Below are 25,765 nucleotides of genomic sequence, written 5' to 3'. Positions count from 1 at the left end.
ACCGTGGTTAGCACAGAAGTCCAATGATAAAACACCGCTCGGGTTCTGATCGGGAAAGCCGATCACCCCCCTCCAGGTTGAAGTCTTCCAGGAGAACTATGAGTCGGCAGGCGGCGCCCTTTCCAGGACCCCTCCCACCGACTGCAAGAATGCCGGATACTCCGAACTGCCGTTTGGTGCATAAGCACAAACAACAGTCAGAGCCTTACTCTACTGCCAACTTCTGACTAAACTATATAGCCAATTTAAATCAGTCCAGTGGTTGAACATTGTGAATTCTTTCTTTTTCTTTTTCTCAGCATCAAATCAAATGTTCGCTTGAAATCTGCTTGATATTTTAAATGGAAACGAAGCTAATATGCTACAAAAGCTTCTTTTAATATAATCCTTTAATATAATTCTTTTAATGCAGGCTGTATGTTTTGTGGACAGCTGCAGTTATTGCCTTGTTTTCAAAGGTTCCTATTTGTAGCAGTGGCATTCCACCTACAAGAAGAGGAGGTTAGTAGCTAATGAGTATCACTGTTGCCAGCCAAACAGCTCACGTTGTCCTCCTATTTCAGGTGATAGCCTTATCCAAACAGCAGGGTCTGCTTCACTCTCCTCGGTCTGAGGATGGTGGCAGCACCGTCAGCTGCACCGGATCCATTCGGTACCGAGCCCTGACGGATCAGGACCCATCACCACCGGCCTCCACCACCGGAGCAGTGGGAGGAGGAGGTCTGTACTGCTAATACAGTAATGTGTATATGATATGATATATATATATATATATATATATATATATATATATATATATATATAAACATATATATATATATATATATATATATATATATATATATATATATATATATATATATTATTTGACGTCAACTTTTGGTATTTGAGAGTTTTCATACTGTTATGAACACAGTCTGCTCCTTGTCTATTATGATTGAGGTTAGATACTTAGCCTTTCTACCACCGTGCCATTACCTGCTTTTCTACATTTAAGGAAGATTAAATTAGATATAGATAACAGAAATAACTTGATATTCAAATTATTTTTCACAAATTTTACAAGTTCACATAAGATTTAATAAAAACAGCAACACTGAATGTGTCTACAAGTGTTGTGTGTATTGAACCCTGATATATCTTTTTCGTCTGTGTAATAGAGCTTCATTGGTCCACTAGCCACACTGTTTCTTCATTACCATGAATAAACACACTTCCATTTGTTTGGTCTTCACACTACAAATATAGTACTAGCCCTAAATCCCACCACCAAATGTGGATTAATCCTTGCTGAAAGTCCACAAGAAATGCAATATATCCTTAAATTTGAATAACGCCAGAAACTAGTGTCCAGCTGTTTATGGAAATAACTTCTTTTTTTTAATTCCACTATATTGAATTAAAAAAATAAGTTATTTTCATAAACAGCCATATATTAGTTTCGTACGGTCAGGAAATCACAAAGTATTGGAGAGACGCACTAAGGCATTGTTTTTTTTTGTTTTTATTGGGATTTCTTGGTCGTGACAAAAATAAAGAATTTTGCTTGCCTCAACCTAGAAGAAAATAGTGAAGCATTCAGGGAAACATGTTACTTTTCCCAGAATCAGAAGATTGATGAATATCAATTTCACCAGCACGGTTATACATCTAGAAAGGATTTATATTGGCTTGTTGAGAAAGGAGCTAGCTTAGTTCGGTACTTTAAGACTGAATAAGGCGTCAAGAGTGAGAAGAATGGCAAGGACGGGTTTGTATGTATCAGACACTGGACTCTTTTGCTTAGTGGCAGTCACATATTTAGATGTATAAATTTAAACATTCAAGGTGCTGATTATAATTGTTAATAGTATAATCTAATTATTGATCATTTGTCTTGTTTTGTTTGGAGGCGGTCTCGAAAGAAGTGGCAGTATAGTCCGTGTTGAAGCCCACCCAGAGTCCAGATCAAACAAACCTGTGGTGAAACCTCCGAGCACCGACGGAAGTGGCTCCTGGCGATGGAAACCACCAGATCAACGTGGTTCGCTCCGACAGTCAGCTTTTGACCTCACCGACTTGAACAGACACACCGACAGCTGTGATTCGCTGAGGGATGGAGAGTCAGTGGATGGACGGAGGAGTGTGACAGGAACCGAAACTGAGAGTGAAGGGGGAGGAGAGGGAGATGGAGGAGGATTGGAAATGGGTGGTGGAGGAGGTGTATACACAAACCACCCACATGTTGTACACCCTTTACATCCCTTACATCCCAATAACCCCAACAACTTCCAGCACCCCAATTTTAACCCCAATAATCCAAACTTTATCAACGCCCACTTTAACTTCAACCCCAACTCTGTCAACTTCAACCCCGACTCTGCCAACTCTCCCAACTTCAACCCCAGCTCTGCCAACTTCAACTCCAGCTCTGCCAACTTCAACCCCAACTCTGCTAACTTCAACCCTAACTCTGCTAACTTCAACCCCAACTCTGCTAACTTCAACCCCAACTCTGCCAACTTCAACCCCATCTCTGCTAACTTCAACCCCAACTCTGCCAACTTCAACCCCAGCTCTACCAACTTCAACCCCAACTCTGCCAACTTCAACCCCAACTCTGCTAACTTCAACCCCAACTCTGCCAACTTCAACCCCAACTCTGCCAACTTCAACCCCAACTCTGCCAACTTCAACCCCAACACGACCAACTCCAACATGCCCTTCACCCCCACTGCCACCTTTGCTCCTCCCTTCCACCCCCACCCTCAGGCCATCACCACCATCAGGGTCACCCCGGTGGAGGGAACGGCACCCAGCAGTGACGGTGGTTCTGACTGCCAGTCGGTTGCTTCGTCCAGTCGTGAGTCCACCCTGCGAAGAACAAGTGGTTCCCAGTTCGTCCACGCCCCCGATCGAGGGCCCACCCCCGACCTCCACAATAACCACCGCCTCTGTGACGACAGTAACCGCCTCGACAATGAAAGCAGCAATCGGTTCCATGAAAACCTTCGAAGTTTTCAAGAGAACCCTATCCATCCTAATCACCCCAACAGGCAGTTGCAGGGGATGTTTAGCCGTCCCAGCCCAACCCCTCCCCCTACCTTACCACGCCCTATCCTGAGTCACACTCCGCCTCCTACTCTGGGGTTGGCCTATAAAGAATGACACGCCCAGTGTTAAATTAATTCATCTTTACCTGTGATAAAAAATGGGTCCACGGCCTGTACAGCATTTCAATGGTGATGCTGCATGGGCCATTCAGAACTTGAAAACTAGAATATATATATATATATATATATATATATATATATATATATATATATATATATATATATATATATATATATATATACATATATAGGATATTTGGATTCTCTGTCCACCACCATGGGTCAGCCAACAGACGATGGCTAAAAACATGTTAGTTCCTACCACAACATGTCCCCTGGCTAATTAGGGTACAATGTATAACCAATTGAGTCCTCCGAGCCCCCCAGCTGGATTATTACCCAATCAAATAATGATTAGGTCTGACAAGGAGATGTACTGTAAGCTTTTCAAAACTTATTAGCCAGGGGTTCATGGTTCTTCTTGGGTCAAAAGTCACTACACAATTAGCCTTGCCCAAGGTTTACAACTGGTTAATAAGAAAGGATTATAGTCAGGGCCCAACATAAGAGGAAGGAGTTTGATTCAAAATTTGTTCTTTTTTGTTTATTTTTTTATCTGGATAAACACAAGCAGTTTTTTGTACATGTAATATATTGAGTGCACTTGCTCCATAGGCACAAGGATATTGGACTAAATACACCGCTGATCCTTTCATTTACTCAGAGGGAGAGACTTCAGCCCCCACTGTTTGTCCAACAGCTCCCTGCCAGTGAGGATGGATTCAGCCTCATGACTCTCATCCTCTTTCCTCTGACTCCTAGGTCAGTTGTCATTGGGGTAACATTTTTATCACAATATTTATACATACGTATATTCTCAGCTCGTATCCTTTATTCAAACACAGATAACAATATCTATACATATAGTTTACAATGTAACCACATGGCATTAGATGGAAATGTGCATTCAAAGCCCCTTACTGTGCTGTGTTTGTACATATGAATGTGGGTGGCCAAAGTGGAAATGAAACCCACAGTCTTAATTGTGTCTGGGCTACTTGGAGTCCCATTTGGGCAATAACAGTATATCTTAGTTCATGGTGCAATTGTGTTTGTGTTGGATAAGAACAATATCACGGGACATACCTTTTGTTTAAATATAGTTATTTTTTACATGCTGTGATTTAATTGATGTACAGTATCTGAATTATTCTGACTGTGTAGTAGCTGTTGTCTACACTGGCACATTTCAACAGGAGATGTCCAAAGATTGAAGGAAGTAAAAGGTTTGTTTTCTTTGTTTGGTTCATTTTTATCCGCTCATCATGTCTCCCAGTATTACATTTCTTACAACTGTTAGGGGAAACATTTATATAATATTTGTTGCATAAAGTTGGGGTATCTTTTGAGAAAAAGGTTACATTGTGACCAGATAAAGTTGTAATTCTATGTGAAAAAGGTGTTTTGATTAGTATAGTGCAATATTTAAAGGAAACCTACGAGTCAAATTACCATTTTGAATCAAATAATGTAGTGATATAGATATGGCCTGGCCTTCACATTATATTCAGACTTAAGAAAACCCCATTGTTTGGTACAGATACATGCAAAAACACATACATGCATTTACATTTGTATATGGTTTTCAATAAAAAGGAATCCTTCCCTCTAATGTCGAAAATGATACCCCAATTTCTCGAGCATTCAAACAGAAGACTTGACGGGTCTGTCATAAAATCTATGATAAAATCATGCAGACTTTTGAAAGCTATAACTATAAAAACTCAATAACCCTCATTTTGACAAGTATAGAATATTAATTGTACATCTTCTTCTCGGAAAATTACAACTTTTTTGCATAATATAATCATAATGAATAATGATTTTCTGGCAAAAGTAAAACTTTCTTTAAATGTAGATCTTTTTTTGTGAAACAGGGACTTAATTATGATACTGTAAGGACCTTTCTCTTGTACACTTACAAGTTTTTTCTGAACATAATTACTTTTTACTCACAAATGTACTCAGTTTGTCCCTTAACAGATGCCCGATGTCTGTAATATACCACAAACTTTGCTTTTGTATATTACATATGTGTTTGAATTCATGAAGTAGAACATGCAGATGTTTCTATATCATGAATGTTGAAAAAAACAAATTATTCCACAATTTGTATTTGCTGTTTACTGATGACCAGAAAGAAACACACTGTCTGGACTATTTGCCCAACATAACTCATGATTTTCTTGCCCAGTGTTCACTTTTTTAACTTAGTGCCCAAGTGCCATCAAAAGAAAAGTCATGTGGCTGTGGGCTAGTCACATAGAGTTAGTGCAGGACTGGAATGACTCTCAGCTGTGTTTTGAAGGAAATCTGCTTAAAGTTTGGATCTTGTAGAATTTTAGAAAGCACAATTACTGCAGCTTGATGGCAGTGTCAAGAGGTAACAAAACCCAGTGGTTATTTATTGCTGTGTAGATATTTATACATTTCTGTAAACTCCCATTTCTGGTCAGATGTCTTTTATTGCATTTGTAGGTACGAAGCTGTGATGAAGATTTAGGTGATAATGTTGCTGGAGAGGATGGTACTGCTGCTAATGGTGTTGTAAAGAGCTATTCATATGTTTGTAATAGAGTATGCAACAGCTGAGTGGAGAGGACTTATATTCTAATGTTTCAACACTTATTATAGGGAGTATTTATTGAAACAAGCTGATACATCAAATGTATATGGTTGTATGTGACAGTCACTACTCAACTTCTTTATATGTGTCTTTTCTTCCTAACAATAAAGAATGGACACAATCGAAGACAATGTAGAGTTTGCAAGCAAGTATTAACTATTAACACTGACTGATGAAAAGGATTCAAAAATATTTCTGTGTCCATTCTGGAAATCACTGATCTTATTCTGTGTTGTTTAGTTTTGTTGCAGTCATTTTTTATTTTATCTGAGCATTTAAAAAAAGTGTAGAGTGGTATAAAAGTTGTAGAGGGTACGAGCCACAACACCATATTACCTGTAAACAGTGTAATAAACACTGCTGATTTCACAAAGCAGCATAAGATTCCATGAAATATAATTAGTTTAGCAAATTTCAATTAAAATGGAAATATAATCTTTGAAAGAGAGGAGCACATTGTAATGTGCTAGGGGTTTAACAACAGAGGAGAGCCATTGTGCATTCATATCACAGCTGAAGTAACTTAATACGGAGTTTGTTCGACAGTAACTCTCGTCTTTTAGGAAGTCATGACAAAATGGCCTTTTTATACAGTCTTGGTGAATATATACCTGACAGTCAATATTATTGAAGGAAGATTGTAAACAGATGAATTGCGTTATGGAGACAATATTTTAATATAGATGGAAGAGGATATTTTCTAGCAAATCAAATTGTGGCTGTTTGCCACCATAATAATAGATACTTGTCAAAATCATAGTGATTGTGCCACTATAGAACAGCACAGTCTATTCAAGTTGCATGTGTAAGTTTATGCATGTACAGTAGTGGCTCATAGTGCTAGTCCAGAACAAGAAATACTTGGGCTAAATACGAAATAAAAGTGTACACAAGGCCAAGAATGTTAGCCAAGAAAGGACCGAGTGAACCATTAATTGACCCTTCCTAAGTTCCTCCCCTTTTTGCCTGGGGCTCCAATAGCAGTTGAGCATGCTTGCATGGCGGCAGAACCTCGGTCTACTTTCTCCTCTCCTGCTAGGCCCCTTACACACAGTGCTGCGCTGCCGCTGGGTTCAGCTGCGCCCAAAATTCAACCGCAGTTGCAAACAGAGAAATTGCTATTTTTTTCCTGGAATTGTTTTAACTACAGCACATATGTTGAGGAAGCACAACAATTTTACCACAGGATACTAAGGTTCATAGGTCAATTGCTATGTACAGGTGGATGTACATTTGTACGTGTACATGTACAAGCAGCTGGCTTCGCAGATGTCATATGTTCAGGACGTTTTTAACAGTTTAGATTGTCTGCACATAACCCACCCCTTAACCAAAGCTGCTTTACCTGCCTAAACCTGTTGCAAATATGTTCTCACGAGAAACATGGCAGGATATGGTTGCGCTAATATTGTAACACAATCCAGAGGAATGTAATGAATAGAATACTCCTGTGAAAGTTCAATATTTTTGCATTCAAATCTTTGCATACGCACATTTCGCGAGGCCTATTCATTTCTGTAACATGTTTCCAGTATATTAATTTCACGAATTTACTGTGATGCAGTCCCTATGAAAAGAAATAATCGCATACATAAATGTGTTTTCCCCTTGTATAGTCTTGGACGACAGAGAAGTATATTTTGATATGATAGATGTTGTGCAATGTGGTTTGTAATCAAACGCAAGAAATGTTATCCAATTTGATGTAAAAGGCATGACAGTGGATTATCATTTTAGTTAGATACGCTACACGTAAATATTTTTAAGTGAATATTGTACATTTGAGTATAGTTTTATGTGCTTCTAGCGAGAGCAACAGAGTAATATGTTTTGGTGGAAAAGATGAATTTGAGAGGGTAAGATGTGGTGTAGTGGAAATGAGAAATTGATTTGGAATACTGATGTGTGTTTGCAAGGGAAAGTCGTGGATCATAGTTTATTAAGAAAGGCGTACAATCAATAGTCAAAGTTTTGACTTAATGTTATCTTTAAACTCTAAATTATATTTGTCATATGAATTCCTATTTTTACTATTCTGTTGTAGTATTTTTCCAATCAAGAAGCGACATTGTGACTTGATGACAGTTTCTGCATTGGTATATTTAAAATTATGGTTTTGCTAACAGACATGTTTTCTTTGAGAGCCCCGTGAGAACCACATTGAAGCCCCAAACGCATTTCAGAAGGCCTTCATCTGTGCCAAAGTGTGGTTAGAGTATGAGGAGGTGATGGTACATTGTAATCTCAGTGTCCAAGCAGCCTAAATGCATAACACACCTACATGGAATTGCTCCAAGTTTCAACTACAGCGATCAAGATTAGCTTCTTACTGAAAGAATGTTCGTGGGTCCGATCCTTACAGCCACAAAAGTAGAAACCAGAGACCAAACGTACCCAATACCTTGGCTTGCAACTGTAATGAGATTTAATAAGTCATTCTAGTTGTAGTCGATTTGCTATTTCAGAAGTAAATATTCTCTGAATCAGATGATATTTAGACACCACTGAAGCCATGACGACATCTTTACTAGCTCACTTGCATACAAAGGGTACTTGGGTTGTTGTTGGTTGTTTTCTACCAGCTACAAAGCTGGCCTTCGTACTACCTATTGTTACTACCTATTGATGGCCTCCTGGTTACAAAACATATGTAACTATATTACATTGTTCATTGTGTAGACATGACATCTATTGTACTTCTGTCCATTCTGATAGAGGGATCCTCCTCTGTTGCACTCCTGGAGGGTTCTTCCACTTTTCTCCTGGTGTTTTGGGGGGAGTGAGGACAAAGGTCAGAGGATGTCTTATCTGTACACAGTGTGATTTTGGGCGACACTAAATAAATTGAATTGAATGTTCATAGATTAATCCAGCTGGTAAAAGTTTCTTATAAAAAAATATGAATCCAATTGACTGAATGTGAATTATCCACAGATATGTAGTTAATAATTCTGTCATATTTCTAATGATCAGTTATTTTTGTCTTTTTCTTTCATTGAAACTGCATTGATATGATATATATACAGATATTTTTAATTAGTGTATGTGAAAGCGATTTCTTTTTATATCTGCTTGTCAAATGTATTGCTAATTACCATGGCAACCACCTTCACTCATATGAGTGATATACTCATATGTTATACCTTACAGTTAGCCCTATAACCAGCCACGATAAATATGCTATTGAAATATGTTGAGTTCTGCAACTGTCTCCTGAGGATCCTGAAAACAGACAAATACAATTGCATTTGTCCTGTAAGTCAGCCAGTAAAGCAGCTGCTGGAATTAAATTAATTTTCTATGACTTTCTGTGACTCACCGCTGCTAACTCACAGCAGACGGGTCAGATCAGCATGCTCTTACAACCTACTGCTTATAACAGTAAGCATCAGACACAGGAATCCGGTACTACAAAGTGGTTGTCAGCAGCCTGATTGCTTGTTCAATCTTGGTGGCTGACAATACATTATGTATGTACAAATACATGTTTTATGGAGTAGTTCAGCATTTGTGGAAATACACTTAATTTTTTTCTTTAGGAGAATAATCTGAGAAAATATCAATCTCAGTTCAGTACGTTAAGCACAGCGTTCGAGTCAGGTTGTGATTAACCTAGTTTAGCATAAAGACTGGAAAAAGGGGCAACAAGCTCGCCTGCTTCTGTCTGGAGTTAAAAAACAAAACTAGCAACAACTCTAAAGATGACTACGTAACTCTGTACATGACAAGAGAAATGTACACATGACAATTTGTAGTTTCTTGAAGAGTTACAGTGAACAGTTCTCTGGAAAATAAATCAGATTAGTGTATTTCCCACAATGTTTCACTATTATTTTTAATATGCTCAAGACAGTTGACTGTCAAGCAGGACTGTTACCATGTTACTGAAATCTAAGTCAATAGTATTACATAATATGTTATGTAAATCAATAATCAATAAGATACATAAAGTTATACAGGACTGATTCCTATTAGAGTCTTGATGTAAGTTTAGGTCTGTTATTGCTGTTTTTTTCAGTCAGATTTATAATCAGTTGACATGAGCTACTAGCTATTTATAATGACCAACAACGGGAATGGTTTGCTGTTTCTATTGCTGTACATAAACATTTGTATCTTTATACTCATCAGTATATCCTGTGTGTGAACCCAGCCTGATGGTCTGGGTTGTTAGCTCGGTGAAAAATGCTAATGTTTAGCATAGACTACAAGACATTTTCCGCTAGGCCTGGAGCCAATCCACCTGGAAGTCCATCCATTCACAACCTGAACAGACAAGAGCTTAGACCCAACCATGAGAGGCAATGGTAGCTGTCAGCATGATTGTTTGATGACATACATGAAAACATCTGAATTTACAAAAACGTAATGTCAAAAAGAGAGGAATAATCAATTGATTAGGACAGAGATGATGTCACAACTTATATTTCGTGAGTAATAATGGAATTCAGTATCTTGTGGTCATTGTCAGTGGCTATGTTTACATGTACACTGTTCACACCATGTTTTACATTTGATTCCATTGTACAGTACATGTATTGCATTGTTGGCTGGCTTATATACACCATAAGCGATTAACTCCAAAGCTTTCAACCAAAAGCTAATTGGGTGGTTTTTATAGGCAAACATGACAACCAACCAGAAACAGTGATTTGGCTTCACAGTGCAGCTTGGTCTTCTGAAAGTTACGATCCCATACAAGAAACTGCATTGTCAATTATGTTTTGAGGGAAAATGTTTTTTCTCTCTGATTATGTTTGTTTTTGACGTATCATTGTCGGGAGGAGGTCAGGGTGGATGGGCGGGTCAAACAAACGCAGTACCTTCACCCAGAAGATTGTTGCTTGTATCCCGTGTAAAACCAAAAGGGAAAACACATTTCCCTCTAAAGGAAATTGAGAATGCAGTTTAGCTGTATTTGAATGTATTTTTGGAGGGGACAGGGAAGCAAAATGTGTGTATGAGCTAGCTATCAGAACAAATAGCCCTACATTTATTTTGTCTTTTGTGGTTGCGCATTGCAACCAACTGAATTCCCCCACCGCTTACTCCTCCCGTTCCAAGACTGCAGTAACATGAGCCAGCCAAGTGCAAAACTTTGGTAACGCCGTTTACCTCGCTCAGAGGTCTTCCTTACCATAATTACACTAATTTGGAGGCAACAGAAGTCAGAAGGCGGCTGGTGGGACAACAGTTTTGCACTCTGTGGTTCACAATACAGGTTAAACAGTCCAGACCTGAACTGGGACGCAAGACTGTATCCAAATAATGAGTACATGTGAAGATAGCTACTGAAATGAAGTCGTCTCACACCTTCTGTGACTGTAACACTCTCTGCTTTACATGAATCGACAGTCCGACTCTTTTTTCTCCCTTCTTCAATGACTGGGCACATGTGAACTGTGAACTGATTGATAGATTGTTTAACAGAACTGGGAAAGTTGCCTTGCATTGGAACTATTATTTGTCGAGGGCTAATTGCAGTGTGGATGACTGAACTGTTATTTGAAATTACTCTGTGAACAAGTACAACAGTGACAGTGGACTGATAATGACAGACATCCTTAAGTTTCTGTTTTCCAGTGGTGTCTCTGTAATAAAATTAAAGTTTGATATCAAGTGTGTCACAGTTTGTACAGTTTTCAAGTTAAAGGATAGAAAGGTTTGGAAATGAGAGCGATGTGCAGATTAAAGACAGGAGAAAGTTAGAAAATTACAAAATAAGCCTAGAAATGTCATCCGTCATCCACCATCTATCCATCCATTATCCATCATCTGGTGTTGAATTCTTTTTTTTATTTCACACATTTAACTGCTGGATGAATGTTTTTGCAGTCTCTTTTATCCAATGACTTCACAGTCAATGTCCCTTTGTCTTAATCACGCTTCATCTAATGTGAGAACATTACCATTCAATTGCTGAACAAAAAAACAAGCTAACACTCATCAATATAATGACAATTTAACGAATAAACATCCATCCGTTCACAAAGTAAGAAGACTTGCATTGTACTATCACATGAATGCAATGTAGTGCATACAAGAGTAATGCAACCTGCATGATAGTTTATTTCAGCCATTGGTTCTTCTCAAAGTGCAGCTTTAATGTCACTTTGAAGCCAAGTCAGCAACTCATCACAAGGAAGGAGGATGTTTACTAAGTAAGGCTAAACACATATTTAGCTTCATTGTGGGTGGAAGCAGTGCAGCATCATTAGGGGTTTTGCTGGGGGAAGGGAAGCATAACGGGGGAAAAGACAACGGACAGGAAGGAACAGATATTTGTTCAAGACATATAACTGATGACCTGAATACAGAGACTCAAGAAAAGATAGATACTGAAAGGAAAGGATGCAACTGCTATGTAGTAATGATGACCACAACATTCACTGGTTTGTTGATTTAATAGATATTACACCTCTTTTATAACATTTGTCCTATTTTTTCTACCTCAATTTACCTCCTCTGTCTCTGCATTTCTCACTTTCCATCTCCATCTCACCCTTCTTCTCCTCATTGCTGCTGCAACCCTGCAATCTCAGTTGAGTTTCCATGGCAATAACACGGAGGAGAGCCGAGAGACCCAGCAGACTGGGTGTGGGTGGTAGATCGAGAGGAGGGAGACAGAGATGTGCTTTATTACACATATCTGAGCAGAAAAGCAGTATGTGTGTATTTATGTCTTTATTTAGTGCATGTGTGTATGTGTTTGTGCACACAATGCAGACAAAGCTTGGATTTGGCCAGTCAGAAATTCACCATGGCAACAATGCCAGTGAGCTCAGTATGAGTTCAGCACACTGGAGCGCACACGCACACGCACACGCACACACACACACACACACACACACACAAAATGGAAATGATCCAGTCAGGCTTCAAGACAGCAGACCAACCATTCAGTGTTCAGTCCTCACAGCTGAATCAGAGGATGCTGTGCAGTCTTTAGGACTGTGCCTGCAAGTCTTGCTTCCAGTAGGACCTCCTGTTTGTAATAGTAACACTGCAACTCTACTTTACACTGTGCAACCCTTGCAGGTAAGTCTCGCCCTCTGTCTCTGCCTGCTGATTAAAGTTACACCAAAAACAACAGTTACAACTACTGGGCCATAGCTGCATTGGACCGGTTCAGACAGAGGGACCATTAGACCCAGCAATCTCTCTTTCTCCCTGTCATCTGGATTTCTTGATCAATGAAAACCCAAAAGCCTGCAATTGATTCCATATCTGAAAGAGGAGATGTTGACATGTTACTCCAACGACACCCCAAACAGGCACCTCTGTTGTGGAATGCAGGTGGTGGCTCATCAGAAACTAATGTTCTGTAACGTGAGCAAGAATTATGTTATTTAAGTTGCCAGAATGCATTATAGTTCTTAGTGGCGGTGCTTCAATCCTTATCGTCCAGAAAGCTCCTTCTGGTCCAAAAGCTCCTTCTGGTCCAAAAGCTTTTATTAATGCAGGATAGTGTTCCATTTAGAAATACTGCCAATCATTTGTGTCAGTTAGTCAACATAGAATAATGCAACATAAAGCATTCTTCATTACTTCAACAAGAGATTATCTTGAACATTGGGACAGCTCATCCTTTCAGGTGGAACATGAATGTAACTTGACCGAGTCATTTTCAGCACATAGGAGATGGCAGTGGTTATTAGTTGATTAGCTATTGCCAGTCTTTATTAAAAGAGTAACATTATTAATTAAAAGAAACCAACATGAATGCATGCTATCCATCATATTTATACAATTTTGAATGTTTCTAGATTTGATTTTTGTAAATAAATGACAGCAAAATAGGTATAATTTAGACAGAGGCTCAACATGTACACATTCATGATTAATGTTTTGAACCATGTTGTACTTCATATTCCTTCATAATTTGTCTCCAAGATCGTAAGCTTATTTAGTGGTTAAAATAAGTGGATGAGCACTAGAATGAACTCATACTCAAATAATTAAACAAAACTTGTATATTCACACACTTCTTAGAGTATTTCTAATACATGAATATCTCAAAGAAAATTCAAAAGAAACCATGTTGTCCTCCATAGTTATACACACGTTTGAATGAAGAAATGTGTTGGAGCATCTGAGAAGGAACATCAGTTACAACCTAAAATAAACATCACAAATCACTGGAAGAAAATTGACCCTGTTATTTTACCCAGTACCCGTTGGTAGAAAACGTAAGAGTGTTTACATTTAATTTATTTATATATATTTTTATTTGCAGTTTTGAATGCTATATGCATACTTTTGTGTGAATGACAATATATGTGTAACAATTTTAAGGTAGAATGTACACTTTGTTTCTAATACTGGGTTGATAAAACACATTTTATTTTGAGTTAATAACTAACAATAATAAAAAAAGAAATAATACAATTTAACCCAGTGATTTTAAGTGTACAGTACAACTTAAACCATGTTTGTGCAAATGACAGATGGGATTAATATAAAAGTAAACATGAAAAGCAGTATATGTAATAACTTAAACTTAAATAAATTACATATATATTATTTTCTTCAGTTGAAGATAATTATGAGATAGAATATCCCATCTGAGATTGCCCAATGAGTGGCATGACACAAAAAAACTAACTAACTAACAAAACTAATAAATAACAATAAACAAAGGTTAAACTAACTAAATATTAAATACAGCATCCATAAATGTGTCCTAATCTCTAGATAATATATATATATATATATATATATATATATATATATATATATATATATATATATATATATATATATATATATATATATACTTTGATAAAGTGATTCTGAAGAAAAACATAATTGTGGTATCAGTGGTGAAGACTAAACCTCTAGACAGTTTAAGTTTTCTTTTGTAGATACTTCACGTGTGTCCAGCTGCAGCTCAGGAAGAACTTGTAGACGCTCTGGAAAAAAAGGGTATAAATTGGTGACAACAAAACCACATAAATACAACTCAGAGAAAGGTTTGGATGCTTCTGTTGAAACCCACATTACACTGGCTGACAAATACAGGCAAGCAATGACACAGGTTTGATTATTCACACACACAACACAGTTTGAGAGGTTATATGGTCAAATGTTCAAACATCAGAGAGAGAGATGCAGTTTAAAATCCATTTACAGACCAAACATCTCAGCCTGTCCAGCTATGAACAAAGGAAGACACACTTCATAATAATAGTCTTCAAATCCACTAAAAGCTTTAATCAATGTGCATTTTTCATTAATTACAACTTAACTAACCATCAATAAGAATAACTGATCTGTGAATGGGAAAACAAGCAGTAAAATCGTTGATGTTATATAAAAGAAAATCCCTGGCATTCCCTCATATACTATAACATGCCTTGAAAGTCCCTCAACATCATCATATCATGTATCAGCTCATTTACACTCGCTACCTGATCGCTACATCTAGCCTGATTGTGTTACATGTGCTACAGAAGCAAGATAGCTCACTTCTTAGCAACTTCTGTCATCAGCTACAGGAAAAAAAAATGTGTTGGAAGTTGCTAACGAGTGAGCAATCGTGCTTCTATCTCATCACTGGTGAGAGTTGCACAGGCGCAGTACCGATCGGGCAGGTGCTAGCGGAGAATGTAGCATTAGCAGTGGTGTATAAAGTACCCAAAAGCCATACTTGAGTAAAAGTAAAGATACCTTTCTGGAAAATTACTTGAGTAAAAGTGAAAGTCACAAATTAAAATACTACTTGAGTAAAAGTCTTTAAGTATCAAAAGTAATTTTCCAATATTAAATGTACTTAAGTATTGAAAGTAAAAGTATCCGTCTGTGGTTACCTCAGACGGATTATCTTGACACATATCAAGAGGTCACGTGATATGTTACCCCAAAAATGGAATTTAAAAGTCTGTTTCAACTCTGGCGGTGTTCTGGATTAAAATCAAGATAGAATATATCCTGAGATCACCAAAAAAGCTCTGAAAACCTGCCTCCATTTCCAACATCTTGTCTTTGTGATGCGGGTTATAAATTAAGGAGTAGACTGGATAAAGGTCAAGTTACGGAGTAGACTCGACCTAAAGAACACACGGTCGGGTTACCCCGAGATGGGACCCGGTCCATGAAAAAAGGTTTGGGAATTGTAAAAGAATTGTTCCAACAGTAACACTCATTAGTATGCAATTCATAAGCAAAGTTATACATGTTTTATTCTTGATTAATAAGCTTGACTATTTATTAAAAAAATATTAACGGCGACAATGATTTGATCATGCGTTAACAGCATGTTTTTTTTTCTTAGCATTGCCGCACACAGCTACTGCACTTTAAATGGACATTTTCACTTTAAATCTCTCCCAGACGGCGTAGTTCAGACCTGGGCATTTTACAATCAAAAATTCAAAATAATAAAATAAGATGCACGCCATAAACGCAATACAAGAGCCATAATATGCCAGTCTGTTGTCTTTTGGTGAGGTCAGGGTGATCTGGGACCAGGTGTTTTACCTGTAGTTTCTCTGCCAAAGTTCTTCTTTCAAACGGGTGTTGGAGGAGAGATTATACCGAGTTGGCGTTTGTTGTCTTTTGAAGAGCAGTGCTCCTGTTGCAGTGCTCCTGCTGTCATGTTGTTATAATGGGTGGCCCCTCGAGAGACGAGTACTGAGGAGCACGAGACACGGGGACGCGCACACTTGGGCCAAATTAGAGTGGCCCCTCCGTGGATGTTTTTTAGGGCGCTGATTGTATAAATTATATGTCACTCATTTATATCTTTAATCAGTAATTGGCTAAAACTGCTTGAGGTGCACTAGCGTGCACTAGAGGTGCACTAGCGGAGAGGACAAGCAGGAAAGCATATATTTTGCGTAAATATCCTATTTTACAAATATTACTGGGTATATTCCATAGCTCAAAAACACAAATATTGACAGTTTGTATAATTTATTAATATCATTATGATTTTATAATTAATAATATAATAATAATATTGTAATTATGAAGCGCCTTGTGACCCTGGTCTGCGAAAGGCGCTGTACAAATAAATCTTACTTACTTACTTACTAATATTATTATTATTTTTTTTTTTGGGGTGGCTGAAGGTGGGTGGCCCCATGGCCCTCTATTGGCCGGCTGCCACTGGTTATATGATTAATTAAGTCTTTACTCATACTTAATTAATGCTAAATAGCTTGTAGTTATTATGAAGTGTTACCACGTTCAATTATTTTAAATTACGTCACTGACCTTAGTAATGTTCCAAACTGACTATTTTAGCCAAACCATGATGTTTTACTAAACCTAACCACGTCGTTTTGTTCATCAGTGTATGCATGGGTGTGAATGGCTGAATGAAGACATGTAGTGTTTAAGTACATTGAGTGGTCAGAAGACTAGAAAAGATCTCTACAAGTCCAGTCTATTTACCATTTGAAATTTAAACATTTATTTAAAACTGCGATTGTAATCTACCAGAAAATAAGTTTTCCTTTAAAACATAATTGAGAATGCATTTTAGCTGTATGGGAATGTACATTTGAAGAAACCAGGGTTGGCCACAAATGCAAAGTCTCTATCTTGCACTTCCTGCATACAATCTTACTAAATAAGAGGTGTTGTTATCCCGTTAGTATGAAATACAACTCTCACAACGTGAAAAAGATAGAGAAGCAGGCCTCTGACCAGGCACGTGCACAGATAGACCCCTAGTGGTGCTCAAGCACCTGCCCTTTTGCCCTGGATGAGAAAAGTGCCCCTTCTGCTGGAGCCCAAGTTTTTCTTCATTCATCAGTATTTAAGAATACAAATTACTCTTTCTGTCATCAATTTCCCCCAAATGTGTTTTGATATCTGACAGGTCATTTATTTGAGTTCTTGTGAGAATTTCGCCTCGACATGCTCCGCGGCGCTCCCAAGCCCCGCCGCACCCCTACTTCCTCCCCCTCCTCCTCCACGTAGTGCTCACGCAGTGCTGAGCGCCAAACGGGTGCAGCCTCCTTCTCCTCTGACCCGCAGCATCAGACAAACAGGTAATGGCGGTGTGTGTGCAATCCCCCTACGTTGTTTGGTGATAAATGAACCACAACATTAGCGTTGCTGAAAACATTACGTCGCAACTGGTCCGACGTTTCCTTAAAAAAATAAACAAACAAAAAACTCACGAAATCCGTGATTTCAAAGCCTTGTCCAGCTGTTTACTGACGTTTGTCATGTTTAATGTCGTTCGCGGAGCCGTTTTCAGTCTTTCACGGGCCTTTGCATGGGCAAAAAAAACAAACCCTGGGCATTTATTTTGAAGGGGATTTTTAATGCAGCAGAGTGCCGTTTATTCAATTCCTGTCATATTCATTGCATGTGCTGTAACTCCGTTACGTTATTTATTCTGGTCACATGACATCTATTGCTTCTGTCCATCCGGGGAGGGGGATCCTCCTCTGTTGCTCTGCTGAAGGGTTTTTACTATGTTTATTTAGGGAGTTTTTCCTAATGTGAGGCCCTGGGACAGGGATGTGGGCAGGTAGAAAATCCACGGCCCGCCACTGTACAGTTACAACCGGCCCTTTGAGGGCGACCATGATGCTGATGTGGCCCGAGGTGAAAATTAGTTTGACACCCCTGCTTTAATTTATCCAGAGCAGAGTTTTGATAAGTTTTAAGTTAGAATATTTTTGATTGCATTTGGTTATACAATATGGCCTTGTTTTTGCCTGTTATTCATTTATTTATTCAATTTAATAATTTGAGTTAGTTTATTAACAAAAATAAATATATAAGTTGAAAATATCCTACTGTGTTTTTTATGTATTTATTTATTATTATAATTTTTTATTTCATAAATAATTTTGCTATGGGTGCCCCTTTTTTTGGTTTGAGCACCTGCCCCCCAAAATGTATATGCACGTGCCTGCCTCTGATCGTAAAGTCCTTGGTCAGATTCCCAGCAATGGCAGGAGCAATCCAAGTGGGAAAGTATAACCTTTAACCCCATATGCTCCAGTGGAGCTGCTCAGTGACCAACAGGTCAGACTGTGGTTGGACCAGCCACCCTGACCTGTGAATTAGTGGGCAGAACTTTCCTGAGAAAGAGAGCAAGACTCTCAAAGAAACATTTCTGATCAAATAAAGGTCAAGGAATAGCAGCCAGCTTTGAATAATAATGTGAAAAAATGGAAGTAAATGTCTTTTTACACTGTGGTCAAAATGTCATATTCACAAAACAAACCTCAATGAGGCATTAATAGAAATGGTTCACCTGCGATGATGAACATTTGACCAGACCATCATCACTAACCGTGAACTTCCTGGGTTCGAACTGCAGTCAGTCTGAGTCAGCTAGCTGCTGTCCAACAAGCCCGGCATGGACGGGCGCCGCTGGCTCCCATGCGGCTCCAATGCTGCTTCTGTATTGGGCTGACAGCAGCGGGCCCCGTTCTGATTCATTGATTCCACTCTGGAGGAGCAGCTCTGACTGACTGATGGTGAGAGGACAAGGATTGTCCTCTTGCTGAAGCAGGCGCTGTGTGTCAACAGATGGGCGATTAGAGGACTGGACCTCCCAATCTAAGACCAGATCCTGCCATGAAGAGACATATAGTTAGTTGTGGAGTCTACAGTTGTGGGTTTGATTTGAATTATGAACATAACAGCCATTTGTCCAATACAAATCTGTAAGAGGAAGAAGATAATGGATATCTAGGTGGTGTCCGTCTTTACAGCATTATGGTATACTAGCCACGACAATCAGAACCAATGAATAAAATGATGGGCTCAAAATCATGTCAATGTCCCCGCACATTTATAAAGCACTAAGATATGTGATTCAACATTTTAAGGATTTTGCTGTAATAAAAAAATGATCAGGAAAATTGAGAATTCTGAGACTGAACTGACCATCATGTTTATACTTTTGCAATCTTCACTGGAAGTTAAGAGACTGTGTTACTCAAGGTGTTACCGTACCTGTGAGACAGAGGCTGAGCTCTGTGTCCTGATACGAAGGACTGGTTGATCAAGCCTCTCTGGCCACTGAGGATTCAGTGTGCTGAGAGGTGAGGGGCGGAACAATGAATGATACACACACTGACTTCCTGTCTGAGGAAGGGCAGAGAAGGAAGACTGCATAGAAGTTTTAGGAAGGGGTGGGGAGGTGAAGGTGTCCTGGGGGAAGTTTGGGGAAGAAAACAGTGACTGATATGAAGTGTGAACGGGCGAGGTATGGATGGGGGTGGCAGCCAGGTGGAAGACAGAGGAACCAAAATCCAGAGAGTTCAGTTCTGGTTCAAGTTCTTGATCTTGGTTTTCATTGGACAGTTGCTGCTGGGAGTCGGTGGTTGGTGATGTGTCAGTGGGGGAGGCAGGCGTTGGGGAGGAGAGGGCGTTGGATGTTGGTGTCAGGGTGCTGTAGGAGGGTGGGATCATCTGCCTCTGCAGCAGCTGCATGATGGTCCCGATGTCTGCTGACATATGATGCTCCAACCTGGAAAACATACACGCACGCACAAATGCGAACACACACACACACACACACACACACACACACACACACACACACACGTATAATGAGTTATCATCTGCTTCTAGGACCGTACAATTATAGTTATAAGCACACCTACATACTCCTAATGCTTTATAATAAGCATAACTTGTTAAAAAGCATATTTATAAAAAGAACAATGCAAAAAGTCTTGTAAAATTTGTACTTTACTTAAAGCAAACAATTACTACAATAGTAATTTATTATTTTTCATTATTATAACGCTTCTAAAAATATTATCTATTACATTAATGGAAAATTTGGGGTTGGTATGTCATAACAGTTAATTATAGAGCCAATGAAGGGAGTTAGTATTTCGGCAGTAATATGTTCATCTCTGCGTTTCTATGTGAGAAATGTGTTCTGAATGAGCCGTCCTGCTGTTTGCTTGGGTAACAGGGTGAGGAGGGGACAGCGGTCCAACCAGTGGGGATAAAAGCATGAACCTAACTCATCATTAAATGAGTAAGTTCACAACAACAACCAAAGTAAAGTCACACGGTCAAATGGTTTAAATTGACTTCTTTGTAAATATGGTCTTGATAGAAAAGTGTGGAGATCATAAAATAATTATTTATCTTATTTCCCGTTACTTAATTTGGATGTTTGACCTTCGCTGTGTTTGACAACAGCTGGGGAAAGTTTCTCTGGGCATAAATCAAAATGGAACACATGGCCCTGCAGTATAAGCAGGATCAGTGTGGAGCCAATCACGATCCAGTATGCAATGTACATAGGTGTGATGTGGGCATCTGTGGGTACATGTCTTTATATATCTGTAGGTTTTTTTTGTGAATGAGAATAAAAGTGAAAGCGTATATTTACCTTCTCTGTGGACCAAACACAAAGTGATATGGATGGAACTCTGTTTAGATGTAGAGTTTAGGCTGTTACAACTATTTGTTCTGGCATTGTGTATTAAACTTGTAAGCTGACATACATAACGTCCCCCCACTGCGGATGAAGACGCTGATCAAGCCCTGTTTGACCCACCTGGCAATCTGTCTCTGCAGTCCCTCCAGCCTCTTCTCTAACTCCACCTTCTGCCTCTGAGAGATGGAGGACGGATGAGGAGGAGGAGTGCTGGAGGGATAGTGGGAAGAGGAGGGCAGGTCAAAGAGCTCCAGGGTAGGAGGCTGAGGAGGAGGTGCGGGAAGGCTGTGGGAGCAGGGCACCTCCTGGTATCTCTGCTCCTCTCGACTCTCTGAGCCCCAGAAGGTGAAGATATTGGACACTCCTGAGAATGCATCTGGTCCACACACACAAACACAGTGTGACACACACAGAGCCAGGTGGAGCTGCGACCGCTAAACACCATCTTGTTTTTTATCTCATGGGTTTGAATGCATCTCTCCACTTGCCTGTTAAAGGGTTACAGGTCTTCTCTCTCATATCCGGGTCGGGGCACTCAGGAACGTTTGTGGCAGCAGCAGGACTGACGGAGGTCTGAGCGGGGCTGGTCTCCTCTGGGTCCTCCCCTTCATCGTCACTGGAAAACACAGGGCCATATCTACAGAGGCAGTTAGTTCACTTTCCCTTTGTAATGAATGGAATGTATGCTTTACAGGAGGGAAGGTCTTACAATGTATGGTTATGATCGTCTCTGTTGCTGTCCGCATGCTGCTTACAGCGACTGGGTGGTCTGGTACACCCCACTCTCTCCCTCCCTGCTGAGATGACGTCACCTGACAGGGACACACAAACAATCTCTGCGAGTTTGTGTGATTTTGACAAATGTGAACCACAATTGAGTGAATGTAACTGTTTGGTTTTATTGTGCTGCTGCATTTCCTTTATTGGTATTCTACACTCGCTGTACTACTTTCTCAGCAATAGGTGGCAGTGCGAGACTGAGCGACGTGTGATTTGCTTTAGGATTGTAGTGAGCAGCTCTTGCGCTGCTGTTTTACTCACAACGTGGGAGAATTCACCAAAGGCCAGTCATGTCTCCCTGTTCCATCATTTCTTTCCTGTATTTCAGGGTCAAAACCCAACTTCATGTTGTTTGTTCAATATTTATGAGGAATAATCGTGTTTTATGTGAGAGAGTAAAAGGACAAGGTTTGTTTCTAATACAAAAGTAATACACTAAGTGTGTCACCACCATTTATATAACTATAAATGGTGGTGACACACTCAGTGCTAGCAGTATACTGTATTCTGGCCTATTAAGAACTGTGTTGGTTTCAGGATAGCATTTTGTAAATAGGTAACTTTAGTAAGGTTTTGTCCAAGTGAGACTAGACTGGCCTGTGAATGAATAACAGTGGAGAATCCACAAAGGTAAGCCACGTTTCCCTGCCTCATCCTTTCTGTCAGAATAGCTGTTTATGAGAGCTGCAGCCTGAAATGTACAACCTGAAGAAATTAACAGATTGCACAGAGGCTGATTATGAATAAACACAAATAATGGTGCAAGCAGCACAAAACAGACAGGAAGTCAAAGCACTTCACTTTGCTGTAAAGCTCAAGTACAAGTTCTAAACTTTGTGTTTTGAGTCCTAACCAAATCTAATGCACCCTGAAACCAATTAAATGCACGTCAAAATTAATATTTAAATTCTAGATTTAAAGATGTATTCCTCACATACTCATAATATCAAAGATGTCCATATAATGTGGTGGTGGATGTGCTAAATGTGCAACGATAATAATAATTAGAATAAGTACAAAATGAAGATAAGGAAAAACTCAAACGGGATCAAATGTATTCGTTTACAATTATATTTAAAAAGTAGACAGAACAAAACCCAGAGATCTGCTAACCCTGTCCTCCCTCATGGAATCAATGTAAGCTCATCCTTCCTGAAAGAAAAGTCTGGCCAGAGGTTCAGGGAGCAAATCCTCTCTGTGATCTGAACCACCTGGACTCTGACCTTGCAAGCTGTTTGCATGTGTGAAGCTTTACCTGTGTGAGAGAAAGACAGGTTGTGTTTCCTGAGTGGTCTGCTGAACCTATCACAGTCAGATTCTCCTCCACTCAGAAAACCCTCATTCTTCACCTGCAGACAGTGAGGGAGAGGGAAGAAGCTGTGACAGCTCAAGAGAGGAAGCATTGTGTACTATAAAGTTACATTTCATTCAACATTTGGTTTGTGAAATGATCCATTTCAGATCGTAGCAGGGCTATAGAGAGTATTTCCGATATTTCTATTCGGCTTCATTAACCAAAAATGAAACTGTAAAAATGGTACTTTTCAACTCGGATCCCTCTTCCTCACGTTTTTACATCTGATGGGGACGAAAAAAATGTAAACTGGTCCGGTATTGATCGAGAGCGCTGCAGCGGCCGGGCTGCAGGGGCAATTATGATTTGTCATTGTTGATTACATCCGGGTTATTCGTGTCTGACAACATTATGGACAGAACTCTTCAGAGAAGGAGAAGAAGTCTCGTTCTACAATCTAGTAGGAGGTGACGACAGAGGAGGAAGTGGTGTAAGGGCCGCTGTTGTCAGAGTTTGTTGTGTTGAAGTACAAAGCACGCAGCTGTTGTCTGAAATATTTTCAGTGTTTTAACTGAATACTAAAATGATTTAGACAAGAAGAGCTCCTCCTAAATATGGGGGAGAAAGAGAGAGAGAGAGAGAGAGAGAGAGAGAGAGAGAGAGAGAGAGAGAGAGAGAGAGAGAGAGAGAGAGAGAGAGAGAGAGAGAGAGAGAGAGAGAGAGAGGGAGAGAGAGCTCCTGAGGCTGCTGTGACCACAGCGGAAGAATGCTGGAAAGAGTGAGACCAGAACTTCGTCCCTCTTTTAGGCGCCATGTTCCATCAGAGGTGCTAGTCTAATATTAATAGCTCAAGACCACGCCCCCCCCCCCACACACACACCTTTCTGTACATTTCCCAACCAGACAATCCAACGTTCACACCTAATTCACGTAGCGACAGGTCAACGCCATGAGAGTCTTTCAGGAGAGACTGTCTGTACATTATTATTATTACTATTATTATTATTATTATTATTATTATTATTATTATTATTATCATCATCATCATCACTATCCCTTCTGCCATCATGGGGCAGAACATTGTGAGAACCAGCTTGCATAACCTAGATCTCAATCTTCAGACAGAGATGCAGTGGTTCACATTGATTTTGATCAGTTATAGCTTTACAGTATTTACATAACAGACTTACACAATTAATGTATGGAGAAAAGTAATTTAAGGATATTTTAAAAATGTAATGTTTCATATAAGACATCTTTAATTGCATTGTGACTGTAAAGTTGAAGTTGTTCTTTTTCCTTTAAATTGTAAGCTGAATAAAATTATTACAAATCAAAACTTAAATCCCAGGTGTCAGCATGGTAGTTTTATCAAGTCATATTTTCCCCTGTTTTCAATAAATAGAGGAGCTGTAACATACGTCACTGAGATTGAAGGTGATCTCCAGGTTGGACCAGAAATATTCACAAAATTCAGGATACATGCCCAGAACCTGCAAACACAAATAACAGTAAATCAACACTGCATTAAAAAGTGAAAAAAATATACAGCACAAACAAAAACTGATACACGTTTTGAGAAAACATACTTTTTGAATAAACTTATGGTTTCGATTACGGTAATCACATTGAACAACTAACACCTGCTCAGTTATCAGCCATTCAATGACGTCCCCAGAACCTGCGGGGTTATAAATGAAAACATAAAAACATGTGATACCTCCAGCATATCCTCTCTTTGTATCTTGTGCAGATCACAATACGTCAGAGCTCTGACATCTGCACTGGATTTTCCTGGCAGAGCGAACAGATTAATGGGCTCTCCAAAGATATCATTCTTCCCTGGAGGAGAAAAATCATGTCGTGAGGATATGATGAAGGTATCTTGGTGTGTTCATTGCTTCATGTAAGAGACATCACTGACTCTACGTGAGTCTTCCGTTTAATGCATGCACCTACCCAGTATAGCTATCACCACGTCTCCTTTGAGGATCTCTATGGATCCTCGAGAGATGAAGTAGAGAGCTGATATCAGGTCTCCAGTGTGGACTAGGGTGTCACCTGGAGGAGCGTGGGTGGTCTTAAACCTCATGGCCAGGGCCCTGAGGCAGCCATTAGTAGATCCTAGACAACATAATAACATAACAAATAGAATGTGTTGGTCTGATAAGAACCATGTCGCGTGGTATTTTCTTAAACCAAGTTGCAAAGTTGACTGAAGAGCTGAATTGCTCCTTCAGTCCCCAGCAGGAGGATTGTGTCTATGAAGCTTGCACTACTGTCATATTAGTAAGAAATGTCAGCGTGAAGTCAGTATGATAATATGAAGGTGACAACATTTTAACTTTCCGCAACCAGCAGCTGGCTTTACTGCTGTTCACTGTGCAACTTCAAACCTGTGTTTGTTCACCAGATTCACTTCACGTGTATGTCCATCAGCTGCACATGTTCTGTCGCCAACTGACCTGTCCACCATTTACATATCATAGGAGGGCAAATATTAGAAACACTTTTCAGTAGAATGTGGTACCATTCCA

At 39.4% G+C, this 25,765-nt stretch overlaps 2 protein-coding genes across 2 annotated transcripts in view; one reads left to right on the top strand and one right to left on the bottom strand.

The window, feature by feature from the left end:
* Positions 1–3,147, top strand: part of LOC306742352 (phospholipid phosphatase-related protein type 4-like) — a gene marked incomplete at its 3' end in the record, with an annotated part of 31,821 nt that extends 28,674 nt beyond the window's left edge. The window contains exons 10-12 of the mRNA XM_079224721.1: positions 564–720; positions 1,892–2,337; positions 2,650–3,147. Coding sequence (XP_079080847.1) covers positions 564–720; positions 1,892–2,337; positions 2,650–3,147 — 1,101 coding nt within the window. The remainder of the gene's footprint in view (positions 1–563; positions 721–1,891; positions 2,338–2,649) is intronic.
* A 15,933-nt stretch (positions 3,148–19,080) lies between these two features.
* Positions 19,081–25,765, bottom strand: part of LOC306744440 (voltage-gated inwardly rectifying potassium channel KCNH6-like) — a gene marked incomplete at both ends in the record, with an annotated part of 46,050 nt that continues 39,365 nt past the window's right edge. Inside the window, 9 exons of the mRNA XM_079227077.1 lie at positions 19,081–19,220; positions 19,833–20,224; positions 21,275–21,530; positions 21,643–21,770; positions 21,864–21,966; positions 23,190–23,283; positions 24,650–24,721; positions 24,949–25,070; positions 25,188–25,352. Of these exons, the coding sequence (XP_079083203.1) occupies positions 19,081–19,220; positions 19,833–20,224; positions 21,275–21,530; positions 21,643–21,770; positions 21,864–21,966; positions 23,190–23,283; positions 24,650–24,721; positions 24,949–25,070; positions 25,188–25,352 (1,472 nt within the window). The remainder of the gene's footprint in view (positions 19,221–19,832; positions 20,225–21,274; positions 21,531–21,642; positions 21,771–21,863; positions 21,967–23,189; positions 23,284–24,649; positions 24,722–24,948; positions 25,071–25,187; positions 25,353–25,765) is intronic.

Source organism: Taurulus bubalis (assembly GCF_910589615.1).
Source record: "Taurulus bubalis genome assembly, chromosome: 1".
NCBI lineage: Eukaryota > Metazoa > Chordata > Actinopteri > Perciformes > Cottidae > Taurulus > Taurulus bubalis.
Note: the sequence above shows the minus strand (reverse complement) of the source record. Positions and strands in the feature narration are given on the sequence as shown.